The sequence below is a fragment of the Cibotium barometz genome, chromosome 32, assembly GCF_041138505.1.
Source record: "Cibotium barometz isolate CiBa-2024 chromosome 32, ASM4113850v1, whole genome shotgun sequence".
NCBI classification, from domain to species: Eukaryota; Viridiplantae; Streptophyta; class Polypodiopsida; order Cyatheales; family Cibotiaceae; genus Cibotium; species Cibotium barometz.
Window position 1 is genome coordinate 27563809 of NC_141077.1, and position 23879 is coordinate 27587687.

The following is a 23879-nucleotide window of genomic DNA, read 5'->3' on the forward strand; positions in this document are numbered from 1 at the left end:
TTGCAGCCAGGACAGCCGGTGAGACATCCTCTCGAGGGGCAAGCAAATCTTCATAAAACTTGATGCAATGCTGAATAACCTCAAAAGGTTGAGTAACAAGGTTGCCTTTGGCATCCATCAGCCTAACAATATTTTCACGCATATGTTTTTGATGCAACTTATCATAGAAGCGATGAGATTGACAGTTAGCATCCTGCAAAGCATCAAGACGTGCAAGTAGTTTAAAGCGAACATATTGTGCTTCCTGCACCCTAGATAGCTCCTTTTTCAGCCATTCTATGGCATCCGCAACTTCAGCATCCATAGAGTCAGTAAACATGAACGCCTGCAAGCCCTTTAAAAGCGACTCAAGAAGAGCCACATGCTGTTTTTGTATAGAGGCATTAGCAAGACCATAATGCCGTGCTAATTTCCGAGTGTTGGTAAGGAACACTGGCCAAGCATGATAATCAGCCATGGACACTCTTGTGGAGAAATGTCGTATCAACTGACGCATATAAACATCAAAAACTTCATGCTCCAAAAAAGTGTGATTTAAGCGCAAAGGCAAGCGTCCCAACAAGCCTTTATATGCATCCACAGGATGATAGACCATTTCAAACACAAGCGGCCAATGATCTGACAAAACCTGTTGCTGATCAACCATCATAGTAAGAACCTTTGGCAAAAAGAGATCTTGATGTAAAATATACATCCTATCCAATCTAGCATAAGTGCCCCGAAACTGTTGTGAGGCATAAGTGTAACCCCTTTCATCTGAATGCAACCAAGACCACATGTCTTGTTTTAGCGACCTTGCTGCAAAAGCTTCCCACGCCTTTCTCTCCGGGCCATCCATTATAGAATGAGGCGACGTGGCTTGCTCCCTGGAGACACACATATTAAAGTCCCCCATCACAAAGCCAGGATGAGAGATTGAAAGAGCACACAAGTCATTCCACAGCAAACGGCGTGCACGAGCATTATTTGGAGCATACACCCCTAACAACCATAAAGGCGTATCATCCCAAACAATCTGTATCACTAGAAATCTTCCATGAACATCTTGAATCACAAGAGAAGGCTGAAACTGCGAACGAACAGCAAACATAACACCTGACTGCGAAGCAGGATGTCCGCTGTAGAAAACATGAAACCCCTTATATACATAGGCTTTGCCAGCCAACTTATGCTGCTTATGTTCAACTGCACACAAAACATCCCAACCATGACAAAAAGTTGTACGCCAAAGCCTGAACTGCTTTTGGCGCGAAGAAATACCCTTTACATTCCATTGTACAATTTTCATAAGCCTTCCCAGAAAAGGAATCAACAAGGCCGTGTACTAGGCCCAGGACAGTCTGCCAAATCACGAACCTTTTGAAGCATTGCATTTTTAGACATGGTATTTGTGATCTCAGACTGCCCTTGGAGTTCCCGAGCACGTGTCAAAGGGTAATGACCATCCCATGGCGAGATGACCTCACCCTTCGAACCAAACACGAGGCAATTGTTGTTGTGCTTCTTTTGTTAGGCGACTTCTAATAGGATAGCGTTCTACTCTATCCACCCCAAGAGGCCCTGTACCCTAAGAAAGTTGGCCTCCCGGCCTCTCAATCCTGGTCTGTTGCTGGGCACCTGAACCCAAAGGGCGACGAGCATATGTATGTAAGGGCCCCTGATGAGTACGCAAAGGCCCCCGCCAAATAGCATCTGAGAAATCCCCCCGCGGGGCAACAAATTGTCTTTTTACCACGTACTTCCACCCATGGCTGCTCAACCTCATTCTGAACATCCACATGTACATCCATGTGTTGGGCATCATGTGAAGGAGCATCATGCTCATCTTCCACGGGCAACTGCCCATCAAGGATATCCTTTGTAGCAACAACTTGTTCTTTCTTAGGACATTCGCAGACAAAGTGGCCCATCTCACCACATTTGAAACAGTGGCCAGCAAATGTATCCCACCTCAATTCATACATTAAAGGTTGCAGCCCAGCCATATTGACACGCAAATGTGTCGGCCTAGGTCTCCCAGTATTCCACAACATGCATAGACGATTTCGGTTTCTAGATGTCATTCGAGGCACCACCAAGACATCACCGACACCTCGCATGAGACCTAGTAAAACACGCCAAAACATTGGTGGGAATTGTTTCACTTCAACCCAAACTGGGCAAGCCTGGCGCAACATATCTTGGTACTCTGCCATAGGCTTCCACGGAACCACACGAACCAACCGCCCATTCAAAAAAAGTGGCACCTGCTCCAAGACTGCCCTACGAGCTTCTGAAGTGCGAAAAAGTATTTCATAAAAGCCTCTCGGACCATCGTAAATCTCCTCAAGTGCCTCAGGCGACACCAAGCGGCCCAGCCATGCTCTAAGACGAGGCAACAATGGAATACGCCCAGTAAAGAAAAAGATAGCAGCACGATCATGAAAATCTGCTAGCTGTTGTAGCAACAAAGGAGTCTCCATGCATACATCAGCCACACCACTATTATCTACTGCAGCCATTTGCACGCTATTTGCCTTCACATATTCTTGTAGAAGCTCACCAGTGATCTGCAGCAAACGTGCAAACTCCGGAGAAGGTGTCAGAATATGCAGCGGAAATGATATCCAAACTTGGGTAGACGAGCAAGTAGACTGCAGAAAATAATCAGCACAAGAAACACAGAGAGATGTGTGTAAACTCTTCTCTATACACAAGATCCCGAAGATACTGAATGAGAAAGTGGAGGAGGATGGGGGGCAATATATACAAGCCCATGAGGGCAGTCGGCCAGCACTGGAAAGGGCCCACGACTGAGCAAAACTCCCACGACTGCTGAATATAGCAGTCGGCCAGCATCTGATGCCCCACGCCTGGACAGAACAAGTCGGCCAGCACTCCTACAGCCCACGACTGATACAGATGCAGTCGGCCAGCCTCAGAGTGCTCCTGGCATCAACTGGCAGCCCTCCAGCCACTAGAAAAAAATGGGAAAAATAGGGAAAAAATACGGGGAGTGTGGAAAAATGATATACGGGCGGGCACACCCACAACAGAGGCCCTGGTGTATACAAATAGACAGGAGATGACTTCTAACACCCCCTCTCAGCTCCTGGCTGTGTAACCAACCCCAGGGAGCTGGAGTGCCGCCTGAGCGTAGCCTGAGGTAGAGACTTCGTGAAGAGGTCCGCCGCATTGTCCTCCGTCGAACAATAAAGTAGCAAGATGTCACCCGCCAAGATCTTCTCACGAACAAAGTGATACTGTATCTCTATATGCTTGGTCCGGGCATGGAAAACCGGGTTCCGAGCAATAGCTATACAACTCTGGTTATCACACTGGATGACTGTGGGCTCCCTCTGTGGAAACCCCATCTCGCCAAGCAGCCTCCGCAGCCATACAACCTCACAAGCAGCACCACAAGCAGCCTGATACTCTGCCTCTGTCGAAGAAAGGGCAATAGTTAGCTGCTTCTTGCTGCTCCAAGAAACCGCTCCTGAGCCGAGGGTAAAAGTGTATCCTGAAGTAGATCTCCTCGTGTCTGGATCTCCTCCCCAATCGGAGTCACTCCAACCTTGGAGCTTGACTCCATTCCCTCCTGTGTAAAAGAGTCCCAGATCCTTCGTACTCTGCAGATACCGCAAGATCCGCAATCCTGCGTCCCAATGAGTCTTCAATGGCGTCTGCATAAAAGAGCTCAACAGCCCCACGGAGAAGCTCAAGTCCAATCTGGTGTTCAGCAACCAGATCAATGAACCAACCAACTTCCGGTACTGCGAGGCATCAACTGGCTCACAAGGATCTGTAACGGTTAACTTTGTGTTCGGGTCCATCGGCGAAGTAATAGGCTTGCAGTTCTCCATCCCAAAGGCCTCAAGCAACTCATGAACATACCGCTGCTGAGAGACGAAAAACCCCCTCTGGGTCTGCCAGATCTCCAATCCCAAGAAGAAGTGGAGTAAGCCTAAGTTGGTCATCTCAAACTCCTTTGACAAGGCAGCCTTCGTCACTCCAATGTGCTCCACATGACCGCCGGTGAGAATGAGATCATCCACATAAAGGATGATGAGTGTGACCATGCCGCGTTCCCGAAAGAGATACAGGTTCGGATCTGCAACCGATCTCTGGAATCCAGTCCGAATAAAGAAGGAATCGATCTTCTGATTCCAAGCCCGCGGAGCCTGCTTAAGACCATACAAGGCCTTACGTAACCTGTAAACCATCCCTTCCGATCCTGGAACAATGAAGCCTGGAGGTTGCTCAACGTACACCTCCTCCTACAGGTCACCATTAAGGAACGCCGATTTTACATCCATCTGGTACACGGGCCACCTCTGAGAAGAAGCAAGGGCAAGAACGGTCCGAATCGTGGTCATCCGCGCTGTCGGTGCAAAGATATCCTCGTAGTCGATGCCTGGCCGCTGAGCATAACCCTTAGCCACGAGCCTGGCTTTGTGTTTGTCCACCGACCCATCAGCCGCGTACTTGGTCTTAAAGACCCATTTGACACCAATGACTGACCGCTTCGACGGCCTCGGTACCAACTCCCAAGTGTTGTTCTTCTCGATGGCGTCAAGTTCCACCTGCATAGCTTCCCTCCAAGTATCCTGTGAAAGGGCTTCCTTGACGGAAGTGGGCTCTTTATCCCGCATGATACGAGACATAAGAGCATAGTTCACCTGAAGAAGCTCCGCCGTGTTGCTTTTATCTCGAACTCGATGTGATCTTCGAGGGCCGTCCTCTGTGGTCCACTCGGAGGGTAGCTCCGTGACACCTGACTCCCGAAGGGTGTCCATCAACCACCTAGGTACTCGAACAGATCGTGGAGCCTCCTGTGATCGCGGGGGCTCAACTCCAGCTGCGGGCTCAACCTCCTGTGATGACTGAGGTGGATCAACTGGAGTGGTAGACTGGGAATCATCATCAGACTCTGGATCTCCAAGAAGTGGCGGCTCCTCGACAGTGGATGCTGGAACATGCTCATCAAAGACCACATCCCGGCTGACAACAATCTCGTTCCTCTCTGGATCATACAACCTGTATCCCTTGGAAAGAGAGTTATACCCCACAAATACCAGCTTGCGGGACTTGGAGTCAAGCTTCCCCCTCTGCTTCTTCGGAATATGTACATACACGTCACTCCCAAAGACACGGAAGTGTGAGACATCGGGTTTCCTGCCAAAATATGCCTCAAATGGAGTCATATGGGGTACAGAAGTCGTCGGAGAGCAGTTAATGGTATGGACAGCTGTTGCCACAGCCTCTCCCCAAAGTGGACGAGGAAGATCACGATGCTCCAGCATAGTCCTCGCCATCTCCACCACAGTCCTGTTCTTATGTTCAACAACTCCATTCTCCGAAGGTGATCCGGTATTGGCCAATTCCCTCTTGATGCCATGATCTGCACAAAACCGAAAGAATACAGTCGAGGAGAATTCCCCTCCTTTGTCAGCCCTGAGAGTCTTGACCTGAAATCCAGACTCTTTCTCCACCATCACGTGCCAATCCTTGAACCGAGCAAAAGCCTGGTCCTTCTGTGAAAGAAAGTAGACCCACGTGAATCTGGTACAATCATCAACAAGCAGCATGAAGTAGAGAGATCCTCCCAAGGATGGTATCTGCTGTGGTCCACACAAGTCAGTGTAAATCAACTCCAAAGGTTTCGAAGCCCGCCTGGAAGCCTGCTTCGGAAAGGATTCCCTGTGCTGCTTACCACGTATGCAAGAACTGCAGCGTCCTTGCCTACTACCAACATCTGGCAAGCCAACCACCATCTGGTCCCGGAAGGCGCGGCGCAAAGCATCCACATTTAAGTGGCCAAAACGAAAGTGCCACAAATCTCCGACCTGAGAGCCTGTCAGTGAGGAGAGTGCAGAGAGCTTGTAGATACCGTTCTCCACACTCCCCGTATTTTTTCCCTATTTTTCCCATTTTTTTCTAGTGGCTGGAGGGCTGCCAGTTGATGCCAGGAGCACTCTGAGGCTGGCCGACTGCATCTGGATCAGTCGTGGGCTGTAGGAGTGCTGGCCGACTTGTTCTGTCCAGGCGTGGGGCATCAGATGCTGGCCGACTGCTATATTCAGCAGTCGTGGGAGTTTTGCTCAGTCGTGGGCCCTTTCCAGTGCTGGCCGACTGCCCTCATGGGCTTGTATATATTGCCCCCCATCCTCCTCCACTTTCTCATTCAGTATCTTCGGGATCTTGTGTATAGAGAAGAGTTTACACACATCTCTCTGTGTTTCTTGTGCTGATTATTTTCTGCAGTCTACTTGCTCTTGTCTACCCAAGTTTGGATATCATTTCCGCTGCATATTCTGACATGGTATCAGAGCCCTAGGGTCTAGGAGATCTTGGGCGTTTTTTCTGAGCAAGAGGGGGAGCAACAGGTTGCTGATCGGTGGACTGTTTCGGGCTGAACGGGAAGTGAAGGTGCAAGAGGAAGGCGCGCAGAGGGGCTGGACAGCCACTTGCATATTTTCTGATTTTCAGATTTTTTCCCACCCACCCACCCTTTCAGATTACTCTCCGAGATGGCGGATTTACTCGAGATGGCTGAGAAGCACGTGAAGATTCCGACTCTTCCCACGTTCCCAGTGGATCGACAGTTGGACGGGTCCAATTATGGCATCTGGAAGGTCATGATGGAGTCAGTTTTGGAGTCATATGATCTTGCTGATTTTATTATCAAAGGGGTGCCAAGGCCGGAAGCTGAGGAAGGGAGTTATTATCGACGAGGAAGGACTGAGAGGCACAGGCACAAATGTGGGACCGTGTCAACGCCAGGGTCCGGTCGTTTATATTCCTCAATTGCACACCACAGGTGATCAACCATGTGAAGCACATGACGCTGGCGAGAGGCATACGGGAGCACTTGGCTTCTTTGTACAACAGGGTGTCACCCATGAAGCGGATATCCTTGGAAGTGCAGATGCGGGTTATGAACCCTGCAAAGTCTTCGACGATGCGGGAACACATTAACAAGCTGCAGGCCCTTCAGCAGGAAGTCCTTCAAGCTGGGAAAGAGATATCGTCCGAAGATATGGCCATCACGTTACTTTCCCACTTGCCTGGTCAGTATTCCGCTTTCTATTCCTCGTTGATCACTAGTGGCAGGCTCAGCACCATTACTTGGGAGGAGCTTGTGCCAATGGTCCTGGACCAGGAGGAACATTTCACGAACCCTCCTCACGGCGGAGGTTCGGAGGCCTTAATTGGCCAACGGTCGAAAGGCCGTAATACCAACAAGGGCAAAGGGAAGGCTTCACCAGATAAGTCTTCCGAGAAGAAGCCTGATCTAGAACGAGAGAAGCTGAAGGCCGAAAGATCGTGTAATGATTGTGGCGAGAAAGGCCACTACTGGAGGAAGTTTCCTAAGCGGACAGGGAAGAGTGCTGAGTCCTCAGCCTCAGCTGCGAAGACTCCGGCATTTGTGCACTTGGAGATGGTGGACTCCGATGATTCATTGTCTTCGAGCGAGGAGGCAGTTGGCTTCACCGCAAAGGATACTCGGGAATGGATTCTCGACAGTGGTGCTTCCAGGCACATGACTCCATCCCGTGACTTCTTCTTGGATCTGAAACGGCAGTCAGGTCGTATCTTTATTGGTGATAACTCCACTATTCCGATTCATAGTGAGGGCCGGATGGAGATCATTCCCGACGGGGCAAGGGGGGCAAGCATGCTTCCCGTGTTCTTTATGTCCCTGCTCTGGGCTTTCATCTTTTGTCAGTGCATGAGGTATGCAAGACTGGCTTTCGGGTGGAATTTGAGGAGCATTCAGTTGCTCTAAGGGACCGTGAGACAGGCAAAGTTGTTTCAGAAAATATGCAAGTGGCTGTCCAGCCCCTCTGCCCGCCTTCCTCTTGCACCTTCACTTCCCGTTCAGCCCGAAACAGTCCACCGATCAGCAACTTGTTGCTCCCCCTCTTGCTCAGAAAAAACGCCCAAGATCTCCTAGAGCCTAGGGCTCTGATACCATGTCAGAATATGCAGCGGAAATGATATCCAAACTTGGGTAGACAAGAGCAAGTAGACTGCAGAAAATAATTAGCACAAGAAACACAGAGAGATGTGTGTAAACTCTTCTCTATACACAAGATCCCGAAGATACTGAATGAGAAAGTGGAGGAGGATGGGGGGCAATATATACAAGCCCATGAGGGCAGTCGGCCAGCACTGGAAAGGGCCCATGACTGAGCAAAACTCCCACGACTGCTGAATATAGTAGTCGGCCAGCATCTGATGCCCCACGCCTGGACAGAACAAGTCGGCCAGCACTCCTACAGCCCACGACTGATACAGATGCAGTCGGCCAGCCTCAGAGTGCTCCTGGCATCAACTGGCAGCCCTCCAGCCACTAGAAAAAAATGGGAAAAATAGGGAAAAAATACGGGGAGTGTGGAAAAATGATATACGGGCAGGCACACCCACAACAGAGGCCCTGGTGTATACAAATAGACAGGAGATGACTTCTAACAGAAGGTGCCTGAGAACTTTCCTCTGCATTCTCTCCAACATTCACCGGAGTATAGCTTGCATCAACATCAAGCCTTTGACGTTTTTGTTGCTCCGAGGCATCTGAAGCATAACCCACATCCTTCTCGATCATCTTCTCAATAAGATCCATGTTAAGGCTATTGGCAGCCATGTCGCCAACAGCAGCAGCCGGGTCATCCAAATCCATGTACAAAAGCAAAGAAAACTCGTTCTCTCAAACCCAAATTCAGCACCTGCTGCAGTGCTGGCTGGAAACTCTTCTGTACCTGCAGTACCTGCTGAAACCCTACTGTACCTGCAGTACTGGCTGGAAACTCTTCTGTACCACCTGCTGAAACCCTACTGTACCTGCAAGTCACTTGCTAGAAACCCTACTGTACCTACAGTACCGGCAGCTGGAAACTCTTCTGTACCTGCAGTACTTGCGGAAACTATTGTACCTGGAAGAACCCCTATTGTACTGCAGCACCTGCTGGAAACCCTACTGAACCTGCAGTACTTGCTAGAAACCCTAGTGTACCTGCTGTATTTACAGTAATACCTCTTGTTGCAAGCAGCTCCACTGATAACGAAAGGGGGTGTGTTGTCTTCTCTGCAAGGATGTCGATCACACTTGTCTCGTCATTATGATCCGAGAACGAAAGTAAAATCAGTGATGGGAATACAGCGATTTTGACTTTTATATCGAGCCGCTCAGCTGCCCTCTCAATCAAATATTCTGTTCTTGAAGCTGAACTTCCATACGAATGTAAGGCCACAGCTAGACGATACAAAAACCTTCGGCGTAGACAGTAACTGTTGGCTTCTTCACTATCTTTCGATTGGAGCAGCTTCAAGACGTCCTGTTCATTCACTGCCGTGTTTTGGCGTAAATGATGGAAATCATGAGAGGTTCCTCCTCCTCTTTGTATTCCACTTCTTCTCTCTCTCTCTCTCTCTCTCTCTCTCTCTTTGTCTCACAACTCTTGCACATAAGCACAAGCATACCACACTGAGCAAGACAGATGCTATGCAAATGCAATGCACACCACACTAGGGACCAGAATCCCCCCTCCCCCACCAAAAAAAAAAAACTACCTATACCTCTCTCTCTCTCTCTCTCCATATATATATATATATATATATTCAAAAATATATCTATCACCCACACACCCCATATATATATATGGGGTGTGTGGGTGTGTGGGTGATAGATATATTTTTGAATACATTAATCGTATAACAGATATATATTTGTATTGGTTGCTAGAGTTGGTATATTTTATATATGTATCACATGTTATCAAATTAGTATCCTACTGTAATAATATATTCAATATATAAATATACATTATCTTACAGTATCACATGCTATCAAATTAGTATCCTACTGTAATAATATATTCAATATATAAATATACATTATATTATCTCATGCATTTTATAGTATAGTCTAATACATATTTTTTTATGATAATCATGGTTGTCTCTTGTTTGAATTTCACATTGATTACAACGTTGTTCTAGCAGTACTCTCCTTCCCCCTCCCCCCCCCTTTTTGTCTCTCTCTCTCCAGGATCATTGACTGCCCGGACCAGTGCTACGTAGGGTTCTTGTTTCATTACCGGTCATATTATAAATTCATGTTTCTTGTTTGATTACAACATTGTTCTAGCAGTACTAACCACCCCCTGCCCCGCCCTCCCCAAGATCATTGACTCCAGCTCCGCAAACACAAGGACACATTCTTGAGAGAGCTTAGGCCTAAACCACCTGGCCCCTCCCTCGCTAGCCAACCATCAACAACTTCTTATGGACTGAGGAGGAAGACACCCATAGTGGATCCCGAGGATCCACCTCGGCTTATTCCAGACCCACCTCGCCCAAGAGGAGTTACCTCGGACCAGGCATGCGCACTCCAGGGTGCCTTGCGCCCACAGCCCCCCGGACCCCCGGACGGCAGCCACAATCCACTCACCACCACATCCAAGACATGGTCCACTGCCATCGAGCTACCTTTCCATGTGACATAGCAGAGGGAGACCTCCCGGCCATCCTCATTAGCCCAATGCTTGATATATTGGAGAGTGGTACACGGTTTATTGGGGATTGATGCTCCTCATGTGTCATGTTTCATGCTACTTGTATTCCATGATGAGATTTCTATGGACATTTTTGTATCACTCCGGTGAGATAATTTTGTTTTGTTCTATTTTATTTTCTATCCCATGATGAGATATGCCATGGACATTGTTGTATCACTTTGGTCTCATAGACCCATCGGTTCTTTAGTAGACACTTAATCTCTCTCTCTCTCTCTCTCTCTCTCTCTCTCTCTCTCTCTCATGTTGATTTTGTCCTTTTTTTTCTGGACATCCAGAAGACATTGACAACTAGTTGTACATTGATTTGTCTCATAGGTCGAGTTCGGCCTCTAGTAGACGTTAATACAGCTTTCTTTCTTTCTTTCTTTCTCTCTCATACCATGGATAGCATTGTATCACTTTGGTCTCATAGACCCATTGGGTCTTTAGGAGACGTTTAATATAACTTTCTTTCTTTCTTTAATAGGGCACTAGTGGAGGGCCTACCAGCTGAGTGGACTATGCACACCATCGTGCCTCTCCACAAAGCAGGAGACATGCTAAACCCCAGCAATTACAGGACTATCATGATTGGTCATACATTGGCCAAAGTTTATGGCGCAGTGCTCGAGGCAGAGTTGAGCTCATATGCAGAGAAGGAGGGACTGTGAGCACTAGGGCAGGCTGGATTCCGACGAGCTTTCTCCACTATTGACCATATATTCACTCTGAGATGTCTGATTGACCAGGCTAGGGCGCGGGAGAAGAGATTATAGTGCTACTTTGTGGATTTCCACAAAGCATTTGACACGGTGCCACGAGAGAGACTCTTCCAGTGCCTACAGTCATTGGGGATCCCATCAGAGATGGTTTGGGGCATCTATGCTTTATATGAGCAGGTCTTCGGGCACATACGATGCCCCGCGGGGCTATCTGATGTTATTGCTAGCACCATAGGTGTGAAGCAAGGATGCTCACTCTCTCCTACACTATTTGGGCTATACATCGATGAGGTGGCTGACTTCATTGGTCACGGTGGTGGGGACGGGGTAGACATCTCAGGTACCACAATCCACATTATGCTATATGCAGATGATATTATTCTAGTCTTTGAGTCGCAGATGGGACTACAGCACCATCTCCATGCACTCGATGACTTCTGCACACAAAGGGGGCTTACAGTGAACCTTGGGAAAACCAAGGCCATGATTTTCCACACCTCAGGGTCGGTTCGACGACAGGCCATCTTCACACTAGCAGGAGGACAGGTAGAGGTGGTAGACTCATATGTGTACCTGGGGATTACATTTACGACTCCGCCAGGAAGATTTACTATGGCACAGGCAGCCAGGGATAGACTCACACGAGGGTATGCAGCTCTGGCCATGCTAGAAAGACAGTGTGACTAGGCATACTTCCAGGAGCCCCGCACGAAGGGGTGGTTGTTTGACACACTAGTCACCCCTGCTTTGATGTATGCTCCAGCAGTATGGGCACCTGGGCTCGCCACCTCTACATGGTCTCAGATAGAGAGGCCTAAGATTCTGGGGTGGTTGTTTGACACACTAGTCACCCCTGCTTTGATGTATACTCCAGCAGTATGGGCACCTGGGCTCGCCACCTCCACATGGTCTCAGATAGAGAGGCCTAAGATTCTCATGCTCTCACGGATGATCCGCAGCAAACCCTCCGTCCCACATGACATTGTCCGGATGGAGTTTGCTGCACCTCCTATGCTAGTAGAGGCCCTCTTCCAGACGATCTGCTTTATATAGAGGATCAGAGATATGCCATCAGATCGACTCTCACATAGAGCTTTTGAGGGGTCCAGGCAGCTCGCAGAGAGTGGAGATAGGAGATCATGGTATTCACAAACGATACAGTGGCTCACTTAGCATGGTCTTGACATAGATCACCTACCACCTTTCGAGTATGATATACATGCACCACACATCCAGCTCTCTCACAGTGAGAGGAACAGAGTCCTTCGGCAGGATTTATGGCAGCAATACACTCAAGAGACTTGGATTACACCCAGTCAGCCTCTACTGTGGAAGATGCTATACTACAGAGATCAGTTTATGCGTATCTCAGCGGATGGATTCATACAGAGACCTGGATACATGGATGTGTACATGCCTCACAGTGCCCGAGTGGTGATTGGCCAGCTTAGAGTGTCATCACACCAGCTTGAGATTGAGGCAGGTAGGGCAGCACGGATCCCCAGAGCAGAGAGGATATGCAGACTATGCCAGGAGAAGGTTGAGAGTGAGGAACATTATGTATGCAGATGCAGAGCATATAGTGTCATTAGAGAGAGAGACACCACCATCTTCAGTGGACATCCCTCACTCCGCCAGATCATGGAGTCCGTAGACCAGCGTAGATTTGGCCAGTTCTTGCTAGAGACACAGCGCCACAGAGAGACACTACTACGGACTCATATCTTAGAGAGGTGGGCGACAGCTCTAGCTCACTGATTTCTTCCAGAGATCTATCCCAATGCCTACCCTGACACAGGAGGGGGTTACACTTCAGCGCGCCGCAGACCTCCGAGCCAGACGGAGACCGAGAGCACCAGGCTACCAGACTCCCAGACTACATCAGAGGGAGTTCACAGAGATACAGGCTCGACATCAGCACCATATCCAGGAGCGGCTAGCTCACTTACACTCACACTTGGAGATCATGCTCTGAGATATTTTTGCCTCGCAATCACCTATGTATCACATATTACACCCCCATTATGGTACTGGTTGGAGCTAGACAGATCTGCATTGCATTCTTGTATACCCTGCGCATATAGGTTGCATACTGAGCCTCTAGCAGTAGTGCTCCATCCATCACACACCCCCACTAGCTCAGTACTTTCATAGTTTATTTCATGTTCATTTTGTCCTTTTTTTTTAATGGACATCCAGAAGACATTGACAGTTGTACATTGATTTGTCTCATAGGTCGAGTTCGGCCTCTAGTAGACGTTAATACAGCTTTCTTTCTTTCTTTCTCTCTCTCTCACAGTTGTACATTGATTTGTCTCATAGGTCGAGTTCGGCCTCCAGTAGACGTTAATACAGCTTTCTTTCTTCTTTTTTTCTTTCTTGGGAGAGATATGTAGGACTATTGGGGTTAAGCAATGTTGTCTGCTCTCACCAACACTATTTGGGCTATATGCTTATTCTTTCTATCTTTAGCGGTGCATTTGCCCTATCAACTACTTATTTGTTGTACTAATTCTTTCTATTTGCTACTTCCCTTAGTGCTAGGCTTCATTATGGCTGAGTCTGCGCTGTATCTCCGGAGGTTTGACAGAAACTCAGTACGAAGGGATTTGTGTGAATATATGCTCTGATGTGTGTGTGTGTGTGTGGAGTGCGTGTGTGAGAGCATATCTTGATACAGAGTTCTACACCCACTATTGGGCACTGATTAGTGGACTATCTTAAAAGTGTTTTCTCTATTTTGGAAGGGGAGAGGGGATGAAAAACGCGGCGCTAGGGAGACAAGTTAGGGTTTGCTTATAGGAAAGGGGCTAGCCAAGCCAGCCTATAGGGCTACCCCAAGTACTTGTGTGGGCGTGGGGATAGTGTAAAACCACCCCCATGAGGGCCAGGAAGGCCTTGGCTGTACCCACCAGCCATGGATAGGCCATGGAGGGCTGAAGGACAGGCCAGGGGTAGCATGCAGGCTGTCCAGCCTTTTTATGGCTGTAGGGCAAGTATAGGGCAGCCCATACAGGCTGCCCAATCTCCAAACAACAAGTTTATAGTGCCCAGGCCTTTTAGAAACCATGCGCCTAGTGCCCAACCAACAAGGGAAAGCATGTTACAGTGGTATCAGAGCCTACTTCAAGTGCAAAGATTCAGCAAAGAAACCAAAATTTTTTCTCGCTCATGTGGTTGGTTTTCAGACGCCAGTGGACTACCCCTTTCAGAGTGACTCCTGTCCCTCGAAGGACGGTTGGTTTTCAGCCTCCAGACGTCTCCCACACACATAGTGGATGGTCAGATTGCGCTCTGGAAAGGAAGTGGGTTTTCCGGCTATGGCGAGCTTCAACGACGAGAGAGACCAAGAACCTTGGGACTAGAGTGCATCGGGCAGCCCAGCTAGGGCACCAGGCTTGAGTGTTACAGAGATGTTCCAGCAGATAATGCGAGCAATCGCGAACCAGACGACCAAGTTGAAAGAGCAGAAGGCGCAGATCCTGGCTCTGGAAGAGTGTACCCGCTCCCCAGCGCCGCGTTTTCCATCTCCTCCTCCTCCCTCTCCTTCCGTATCCCAGATTCCAGATCCTCGACACAGGGACCCTCTCGCGGGGTCACAACCGTAGCCGAGCTCTTTGCTTGAGTTGCAGATGCGTGCATTGGAGATCCGACAACGTGATGACGAAGCCATGCGATGTATGGAACATGAGCGTTACCTTGCTGCTTTGGACGCCAGATTGACACCAGCGGCGCTCTCGAATCATTTTCTCGAGAAAATGAACTTCAGTAAGTATAATGGTAAACTCAACTCCACAACTCTTTATTCATGGTTGCATCAGTTTGAAGCTTACTTTGCCGCAGTTAGAAAGACAGATACTGACAGAGTGATCTTAGCCAGTTGGTACTTGGAAGGTGAGGCCATTTCTTCGTGGACTCAGTGGGCTCATGGCCACACCAGATTAGGTATGGCAGCTTATGTGTGGGACAACCTTAGGCAGCGGTTTCTACTGCCCCACTACCTTGAGCGACTCGAAGACGAGTTCAGGGGAGCGCGTCAGAACGCGCCACCAGTCCTTTAGTTTGCCAATAGAATTTCGTCTTTATGTTTGCAATTAGGCTTATTTGATTCGGACAAGAAAGAGCAGTTTTTGTATGGCCTGGACACGCAAATCCACTAGGAGGTGCGTATGTTTAGGCCAGCCACCTTCGAAGACGCACTCTCGCTTGCGCAGAGTGCAAAAATGAAGCATAATGGTGGCAAGCCCAAGACTTCCTAGCCAGCTACTCCCAAGGCTACCGCCTCGGGGGAAAAAGGCTTGAACCAAACGGGGTCTTTCCCAAGACAGAGCACGGGAGCCTCTGGCTCCAAGAACTCGAACAATGCGTCTAAGCTTACTCCAAACCAGAAAGCGGAGGCAGACAAGACAAGTGGCAAGTTGAGTGCTGAGAAGATTTCTCAGTACAAGGAGGAGAGTAGATGTTTCTTTTGTCATACAAAAGGACATACTTCTCGGGAGTGTCCTAAGAAGACTCCAAAGACCGCCGCCGCAACCTCCACAGCTTCCGTGGTGAGCCCAGCTCCCACACAGACCCCAGTGGCTGCCCCTAGTTCTTCAAATCCCAATGCTTCAGTTGGAGCAATTATTAGCCAGGAGCTCGAAGATAAGTAAAAGGACGCCCATGACGAAGAGTATGATTGCAACGAATTGCTCAAGTCCTTTGGCTACATAGGTGGCAGAGAGTTGTTGTCTTATTTGATAGCAGCAACACGGAGGACGTGGTCACGGAACAGGCCGCTCGGCTTCGTCCTGACAAACAAGTTGAGGGTTTTAGCACAGGCATGACCATGAGCGTCAAGTATGAAGCTCTTGGTGCTAAACTAGTTATTCAGGGCATAGAATTTGTGCGTGATTTTATACTTGCCCCTCTTGTAGGAGCAGACATAATTTTGGGCATTCAATGGTTTCACAAGTTTCTTCCTGATGTCAAGTGGGACAAGCACACGTTCCAAATCAATCGGAATGTGTCAAACACCCCAGTGACCATTAAGTGTGAACCAGGAATTTCGAACTTTCCGCTCATAAGCCACTTGTAGGCTAAGCGAGCAGTTAGGAAAGGCGCACATTGTGCGATGATATACATCCAGACAGCCAAAACGGTGGCCAATGCTTCCGAGAAGTACTTGGCTCTCCATGAAAAGTTCCAGAAGATTTTTCTTCGGAACAGTCTCCCTTCCCAACTCCCTCCGTCCAGACCGGAGGACCACGAGATTGACCTCCTCCCAGGCTCGGAACCCCCGAGCAAGTTTCCGTATCGCCTTTCCAAGGCAATGGAATCGGAGTTGGACCGCCAACTCCAAGAATTGTTGCAATCTGGCTTCATCTGCCCCAGCGTGTCGCCATTTGCAGCACCAATCTTATTTGTCAAGAAGAAAGATGGGTCTTCTCGGTTGTGTGTCAATTATCGTGCACTCAATAAGCTGACTATCAAGAGTAGATTCTCGATGCCTCGAATAGATTATATTCTCGAGAGGCTAAATGGAGCGAAGGTGTTCTCGAAACTCGATTTAAAGAGTGGGTACCACCAGGTGAGGATTGTGGAGGGAGACATCCCTAAGACAGCCTTCCATACGGAACGGGCCCACTATGAATTTGTGCTCATGCCATTTGGCTTGACGAACGCCCCAGCTACATTCAACCGCATGATGATGCGCGTGTTCCGGGATTTGATTGGCAAGTGTGTGTTCATATTTCTGGACGACATACTAGTATTTTCAGCTACGGTTGAGCAACATGACATTGATGTGGAGAAAGTCCTTAAGTTGTTGGGAAGCAACGAGCTCTACGTCAATGAAAAGAAGTCGGAATTTTATTTGTTCCAGGTGCATTACTTGGGATACATAATTAGTGCAGAAGGCATTCAACTTGATCCGGCTAAAGTGGCCGAGATTGTCAATTGGGAAGTACCTCAGACAACATATGACATCAGATCCTTTGTGGGTATATGCCAGGTATACTCTACCCACATAGACAAGTTTTCTGACCTCTCGGCAGATCTCACCGATCTGCTAAAGGGTGTGAAGACAAGAAGGCAACGGATTCGAATGACTCCACGAGCATTGGAGGCATTCAAGAACCTCAAGGTGGCTTTATCAAAAGCGCCTTGTTTAGCACTTGCCTCATGGGACGAGCCATTTCAGGTGATCACCGATGCGAGTAACATCGCAATTGGCGGTGTGTTACAACATAATGGTCATCCAGTAGCTTACATGTCTCATAAGTTACTGCCCGTAGAGAAAAATTACTCAGTTTACAATCGTGAACTCCTTGCAGTTATTCAGGCCTTGAAACATTGGAAACATTTTCTTTATGGCTGTGACTTTGAGGTTCGCTCTGACCATCAAGCATTACGCTGGATTCAGACAATGCCAAGTGCACAGTGGAGTGATCGACAACACCACTAGAGCCAGATATTCCAACAGTTCGGTGGTATGATTGAGTACCTTCCGGGAAAGGCCAATCGAGTGGCCGATGCTTTGAGCAGGAAGGGACAAGTGACTTCGATTCAGACCACTAGACTCGACCTTGTTGGTACAGGACTAGATGACATGAAGCACACGTACGCGGATTCCGAGGAATTCGGTACACAGTGGGAACATGCATTGGATGCCACAGGACCATGTCACTTTCTGATACGCGATGGTTGGCTTTTCTACGAAGGCCGACTGTGTGTCATGAAGTCATTCAGGACAACCCTTCTCCATGATGCCCATGACGCCATTACTGGTGGTCATAGGGGCATGAATTCGACTCTGGAGAAATTGAAATGGCAATATTATTGGCCAAAGATAAGGTGACATGTGTTTACATATGTACAACGCTGTCATATTTGTTAAAAGGTGAGCTCCTCGTGGAAAGAAGATAGGGTTGTTACAGCCCTTGCCAATTCCTGAGGATCCTTTCCAAGATATTTCAATAGACTTTGTCACGAATCTGCCTCCCAGTCCGAGTAAGCATAATACTCAGTGCTTAACTATTGTTGATAGATTTAGCAAATTTGTTATGTTTATTCCTTGCAGGGCCAATGTGACCGCCGAGGATGTTGCCCAGTTGTTCATTCGGCATTGGTACCCGATTGGCGGGATTCCTAGGACCATAGTGTGAGACCGAGATGTCAAGTTTACCAGTCATTTTTGGAGAGCATTGTTTGATAACTTTGGTACTAAATTGAATTTTTCCAGTGCATTTCACCCACAGACAGACGGCCAGACAGATTTACAACCAGTTGGCCTTTGATGTGCTGAAGTGTTATGTCCACGATCAGTAAGGTAAGTGGGAATTATTTTTGTCTTTAGTTCAAGCTGTTTTGAATGATTCTTTCTCTTCAGCTATTGGCAGGACTCCATATGAGGCAGCTTTTGGAAGACCATTCCAATCGTTTTTGACCAGGACCTCATCTTCAGTACCTGAAGCGAACAGAGTAACGAAGTCGTACTAGGAGATTTTAGAGTCAGTAAAAGACAGGTTGGCTAAAGCACAAGAGGCCTATACTCGACAAGCCAATAAAGACCGAAGGGATATGAAGTTTTCGGAAGGGGATTGGGTTTATCTTCGGATTATGAAGCAAAGGTTGAAGCAGGTGGGCAAGGGATGCCCAAAGTTGTCTTTCAGGAGCTTTGGACCCTTTCCCATCCAGAAAAAGATCAATGAGGTTTCCATGCAGTTGAAGCTACCTCAAAGTTGGACTATGCATGTTGTATTTCACGTGAGTTGGTTGAAGCCATATGCAGGTCCAATCCCTTCAGAAGTTAAAGACGAGGCGGAACTAGATATTGTTGATGAAGCAGAAGTTATGGTTCCAAAACAAATCCTTCTGCACCGTTTCAAGCATGGCTTAGGCCGAAGACACAGACAGTTCCTCATGAAGTTTCAAGACCGAGGGACCCACGAAGCGGTATGGCTTGACAAAGAGTTTTTCGAGGACTATCTGGCGTTAATGACGGATTATTTGGAGGCTATGCAGCTTCCGTCAAGTTAAGGAGAAGGGGATGTCACTCACTTGGATGCCATGTAGACATATCTGTACAGAAGGTGCAGGACCTGGGATGGTAAACTGGTCCCTTGTGAGCCCATTCCGGGATGAGTCAGCAAGGGTTCCATCCCAGTCGTCCGAGGTCAAGTGTGCATTGTCCTGCACATGAGTCCAAGGTCAGGTGTGCATCGTCCTGCACATGAAACAGTGCCAGTCTGCGCTGTGAGTCTCCTATAGGAAAGGGGCCAGCCCATGGGGCTACCCCAAGTACTTGTGTGGGCATGGGGACAGTGTAAAACCACCCCCATGAGGGCCAGGAAGGCCCTGGCTGTACCCACCAGCCATGGATAGGCCATGGAGGGCTGTAGGGCAGCCAGGGACAGGCCAGGGGTAGCATGCAGGTTGTCCAGCCTTTTTATGGCTGTAGGGCAAGTATGGGGCAGCCCATACAGGCTGCCCAGTCTCCAAACAGCAAGTTTACAGTGCCCAGGCCTATTAGAAACCATGCGCCTAGTGCCCAACCAACAAGGGAAAGCATGTTACAATCACAGCTTCATCTTGCGATCACCCTCTCCCTTCTATCTTGCATTTGTCCACCTCCTTCCTACCTCATGCTGCCTTGCAAATTAATACTTTAGTTCTTGGAGATGAAATGTTTACAAATGACCAAGACCTGCCTTTGTATAGGAATTGGTTGTCTAGGTTGGGATGCCCCCCACGCTGGTAAAATTGAATAACAATGAATTGATATTTGGGGCCCTCATAATTTGCACTGCCTATGGGCTGGAATGAGCACCAAGTTTGAGCTGGGTGTGAATCTATAGCTTTAATGCAATTTATATGAGGGCCAGCAGATAAGGGGTGTGTGGAGCAACATTTGTAATGAGCAAGCAGTGTGTCCTTTTTGATGGGTCGAGAAAATCGAGATAGGAAAATCGAGATGCGATATTGAAGATGGGCTAGGAGAGAGAACATACCCATAGGCAAGATTCAAGGAGGAGATGCCATTACTGAATAAGCTGCTTCCTCCCTGTCTCTTGGTTCCAATGCCAACATGAGGTGCTCTTAGAGAGTCTATTCTTTCATTTGCAATGATAACTCTGTTCCTGTAGCTACATCCAGCAAGACTGCCTCTTGAGGTTTCTGAGGCGTGGACTAGCGTACCTGTGATATCAGGGATAGAGATGCTTGTACACAAAAATTACCAAGATGGCTGTGAGTCTTCCAGATTGGGAATTCCCCCCTCCTCTCTTCCCCCCTTTCCCCAATGTGCTAGTCTTTTAACCCGTTTATGCTCCTTATTGCTGCTTTCTTGTTGCTTGCAGGTTATTGACCCGAGGAAGACGTATAGCTTTCCAGCAGACATATGGAGTTTGGGATGCACAGTTCTTGAAATGGAGACAAGGCGTCCCCCTTTTGGTGACATGGAATGGGTATACCTCTTATGGATCTTTTCTCTAATGCAAGGATCTTGTGTTGCTGCATGTACGAAGTTCTACTGTAGGCATGTACTAAGTTCTTTCCAAAACATACTGTAGGCATGTACTAAGTTCTTTCCAAAACATACTGTTACAGCATCGTGCATTGTGGAAGGTTGGGCATGGAGAGGCACCTCCCATTCCTGAGACTCTCTCCGAAGACACTAAGGATTTCATTAAAAGGTGCCTAGAAGTTAATCCTTCAAAACGACCTTCTGCTGGTCAGCTTTTGGAGCATCCCTTTGTGCAATATGTAGGTGGAACGGGTCTTACCCCAAGAAATTCCTTCTCTGAAGAGACTGCTGAGCTTCAAACCATTGTGGAAGAGAAGTCTTTTGATGGTTAACCATGAAGCCTCAAAGGGTAAAGCTGGATTTCAAGGTGCCAAAATCTGGCATAAAGAAGTATCTTCTCCAAAGGTGATTGAATGTGTGAAACCATGGGTTGAACATGATTATTTTGTTGGCAAGATATGTGGTCCTTGCGCACATGCCTTGGCTGCAGGGGGGTGCATCGGCGTGTGCAAGTCTGTCTACAGAAGGCTATGAAGTACATGAGCTGAGGCTGTTATGACATCTCCTCACAAAGGCCGCTTGTATAAAGCTCTGGGTTCGGTTTTGCAGTTGGAATCATGTGGGAAATGGCATGTACGTAAGCCTTATCATTTGATCCCTGTACAGATTATGGTAATAATCATGGACTTGAAAGGAATGCTCCCTGATTTCTCTTATGGAGGTACCTACTTGGTTTCTTAAACTGTGCTCACCTCTTGAGATGGCCCAAGGAATGCCCCTGAATGCTGACTCCTCTTATGTTCTTTGCCATGTTTTCACCTGTAATATCCCAACTTATGCGATACTGTAAAGGATATGAGAAGAAATGTATTTGTGCATGGATTATGATATTTGTAACTTGGGCAAGAGAGGAGGGAGTTGAGGTTGCATGCAACTGTACTCCTTATCAAGCAGCAGCATAGTAATGGGACAATGGGTGGCCTTACCTACAACAGTAAATCAATTCAAAGGGGCAGTGCAAATGATGAGGTTTTCTCCAACTCCACATTGCATGGGAGGTCACGTAAGCATGAACTTACTTGTTCGTGAAGTGTTTTATGTGCTGTACATTTATCCTCCTTTGGGAGTCTAGCTCTGGTGCACAAATGAGGCCTTTCTGAAAGTTGCATTTTGATCAGGAGGGAACTTAAGATGAAAGCGCAGTAACCTTATTGGGGTTTTGGCCAACTTGATAAAATACTTGAAACTGCCCAATGCCTGGTTGAAAGTGTGTACTACTTAGGTTGTACAAAGCAATCATGATCTTCTAAGATTCTTTACAGACACAAGGCATCAGCTGGTAGGCTTGCTGGAGTGGTTGGGTTCCCAAGCTACCCTACCTTGCGAGTTTGAGCCTTTAATACCCCTTGAAAAAATGTAAGTAAAACTTTGTCATTTGTGTATTTTCATTGCTCTTGTGATCTCCACCCATGTACAAGGTTGGTTTTGGCCAGTATCCAAATGATTCACATTCAACGTGAATTTTTAACGACATTTTGCAACAAGGGTTTTATTAATGTGAAGAAAAGATGGTGTCCTCTGGTTAGGGGAGCAGGTGAAAACATTTTTGTTTGAGTCACATTGGTGGAAACCAATAAATAAGTAATTTTTTATGTTTTGACCCATCATTTCAAATGTTTTTGAGGAGCTTGCAAAGTTTTTTCACACTACTGTCAAAGTTTCATTTCTAAAACCTTTCACTTTAAGCTTGAAAGGCATTTTGAATGAGGTGCAAATACACTACATTTGGGTCTAAATGGTGATTGCAACATATTCAATAGCTTGTAGTAACGAGAGCTTATAATTGCATAGTCAAAAGCTTGGGAGGTGTACAATTGAAAATTCAGGAGACTTGTCAAAACAGTAACTTAGAATGCAAGCTGCATTTTGTGTAAGAAAATTGAAGTAAGAAAGAGAGAGAGAGAGAGAGAGAGAGAGGTTATGGAAAAATAAAAATGTTAAGACATGGACATAACTCACAACTTGAGATGGCATTGTTGAAAAAGCAGCTCTAACAGGGGTGAGCTTTTATGTGTGAGTGTGCGAGGTCTAGGAGTTATTAAATGAGTTGGATGTAGTGTGACTAGGATGGATAATATTTGAGTGATGTAAAGGAAGGTCATATGTGATGCAAGCAATGATGTTGAGATGAGTCTTTGTTGTGCCTATATATGGTCTCACCTTTGTGAGAGAATTTTATGAATAGATTTGGTGTGTTTGACATTATCTTATTTTCTTTGCTTAGATCCATGAATTTCAACATAGTATAAAAGCCATGGCTAGGCAAAGGGTTATTGTGGATTGATAAGCAATGCTTGGTAAATTTTCTCTTTCCATTCTAATCTCTATTTGGTTGTTTAAGATTGAGTTAATCGTTTGGTTCTCTAGAGAAACAACCTTGTACAGCGCTTTGGGTCAACCCTCCTTGCACAAATTATAGTTACATAGCTCTTCATAACTGTCGGCCACCCTTAATTACCTTTGGAGTTTGGGTGACTTGATTTTTATAGCATTGGCGGCACAATTAATAAATAAGGAAACTCGTTTCTTTTTATAGGTAACTTTTTTTGTGTTGAGGGTTGGGCGTAAAAGGACATTAAGAAATTTTTCATGGAGTCTACCTCATCCATATGCTCTGACGCTAATTGCTTGCATAGGTAGGCAACATGTGCTTCATTACGTTTATCTACACACAATGCCCGAGATGAAGCATTTGGCTTAGATGGATATGTAAAACCACATCATAATGTTGGGCCATGTAGAATCCTCACCTTGGGCCATGGCTCTTAGGTGCCCAAGGTGAGGTGGAAACAGTTGTGTTATCCCGACAAAATTCTCTCTTGAACACAAGACAAGTATATGGATAGTTTTCAATTAGGGCTTGACAAGCTAGCTCACCACCTAGCCATAGATCCGAGACATCGGATACCCCTAGGCATAGGGACTAAAGTCCTATCCATACAAACCACACCAAATCAGGCATGGCATCCCATAAGGCCAACCCTAACAGGCCACCCATCAATAGATCGTTTGCATCATGATGGACTAACCAGAGTGGATTAGCACTCGTGATCT

At 47.2% G+C, this 23879-nt stretch overlaps 1 protein-coding gene across 1 annotated transcript in view; it reads left to right on the forward strand.

Moving 5' to 3' along the window:
- Window positions 1-22440, forward strand: part of LOC147620037 (mitogen-activated protein kinase kinase kinase 9-like) — an 84584-nt gene extending 62144 nt beyond the window's left edge. Inside the window, exons 8-9 of the mRNA XM_086772174.1 lie at window positions 20599-20706; window positions 20849-22440. Coding sequence (XP_086628300.1) covers window positions 20599-20706; window positions 20849-21097 — 357 coding nt within the window. The 3' untranslated portion in view covers window positions 21098-22440. The remainder of the gene's footprint in view (window positions 1-20598; window positions 20707-20848) is intronic.
- Window positions 22441-23879: the final 1439 nt, after the last annotated feature.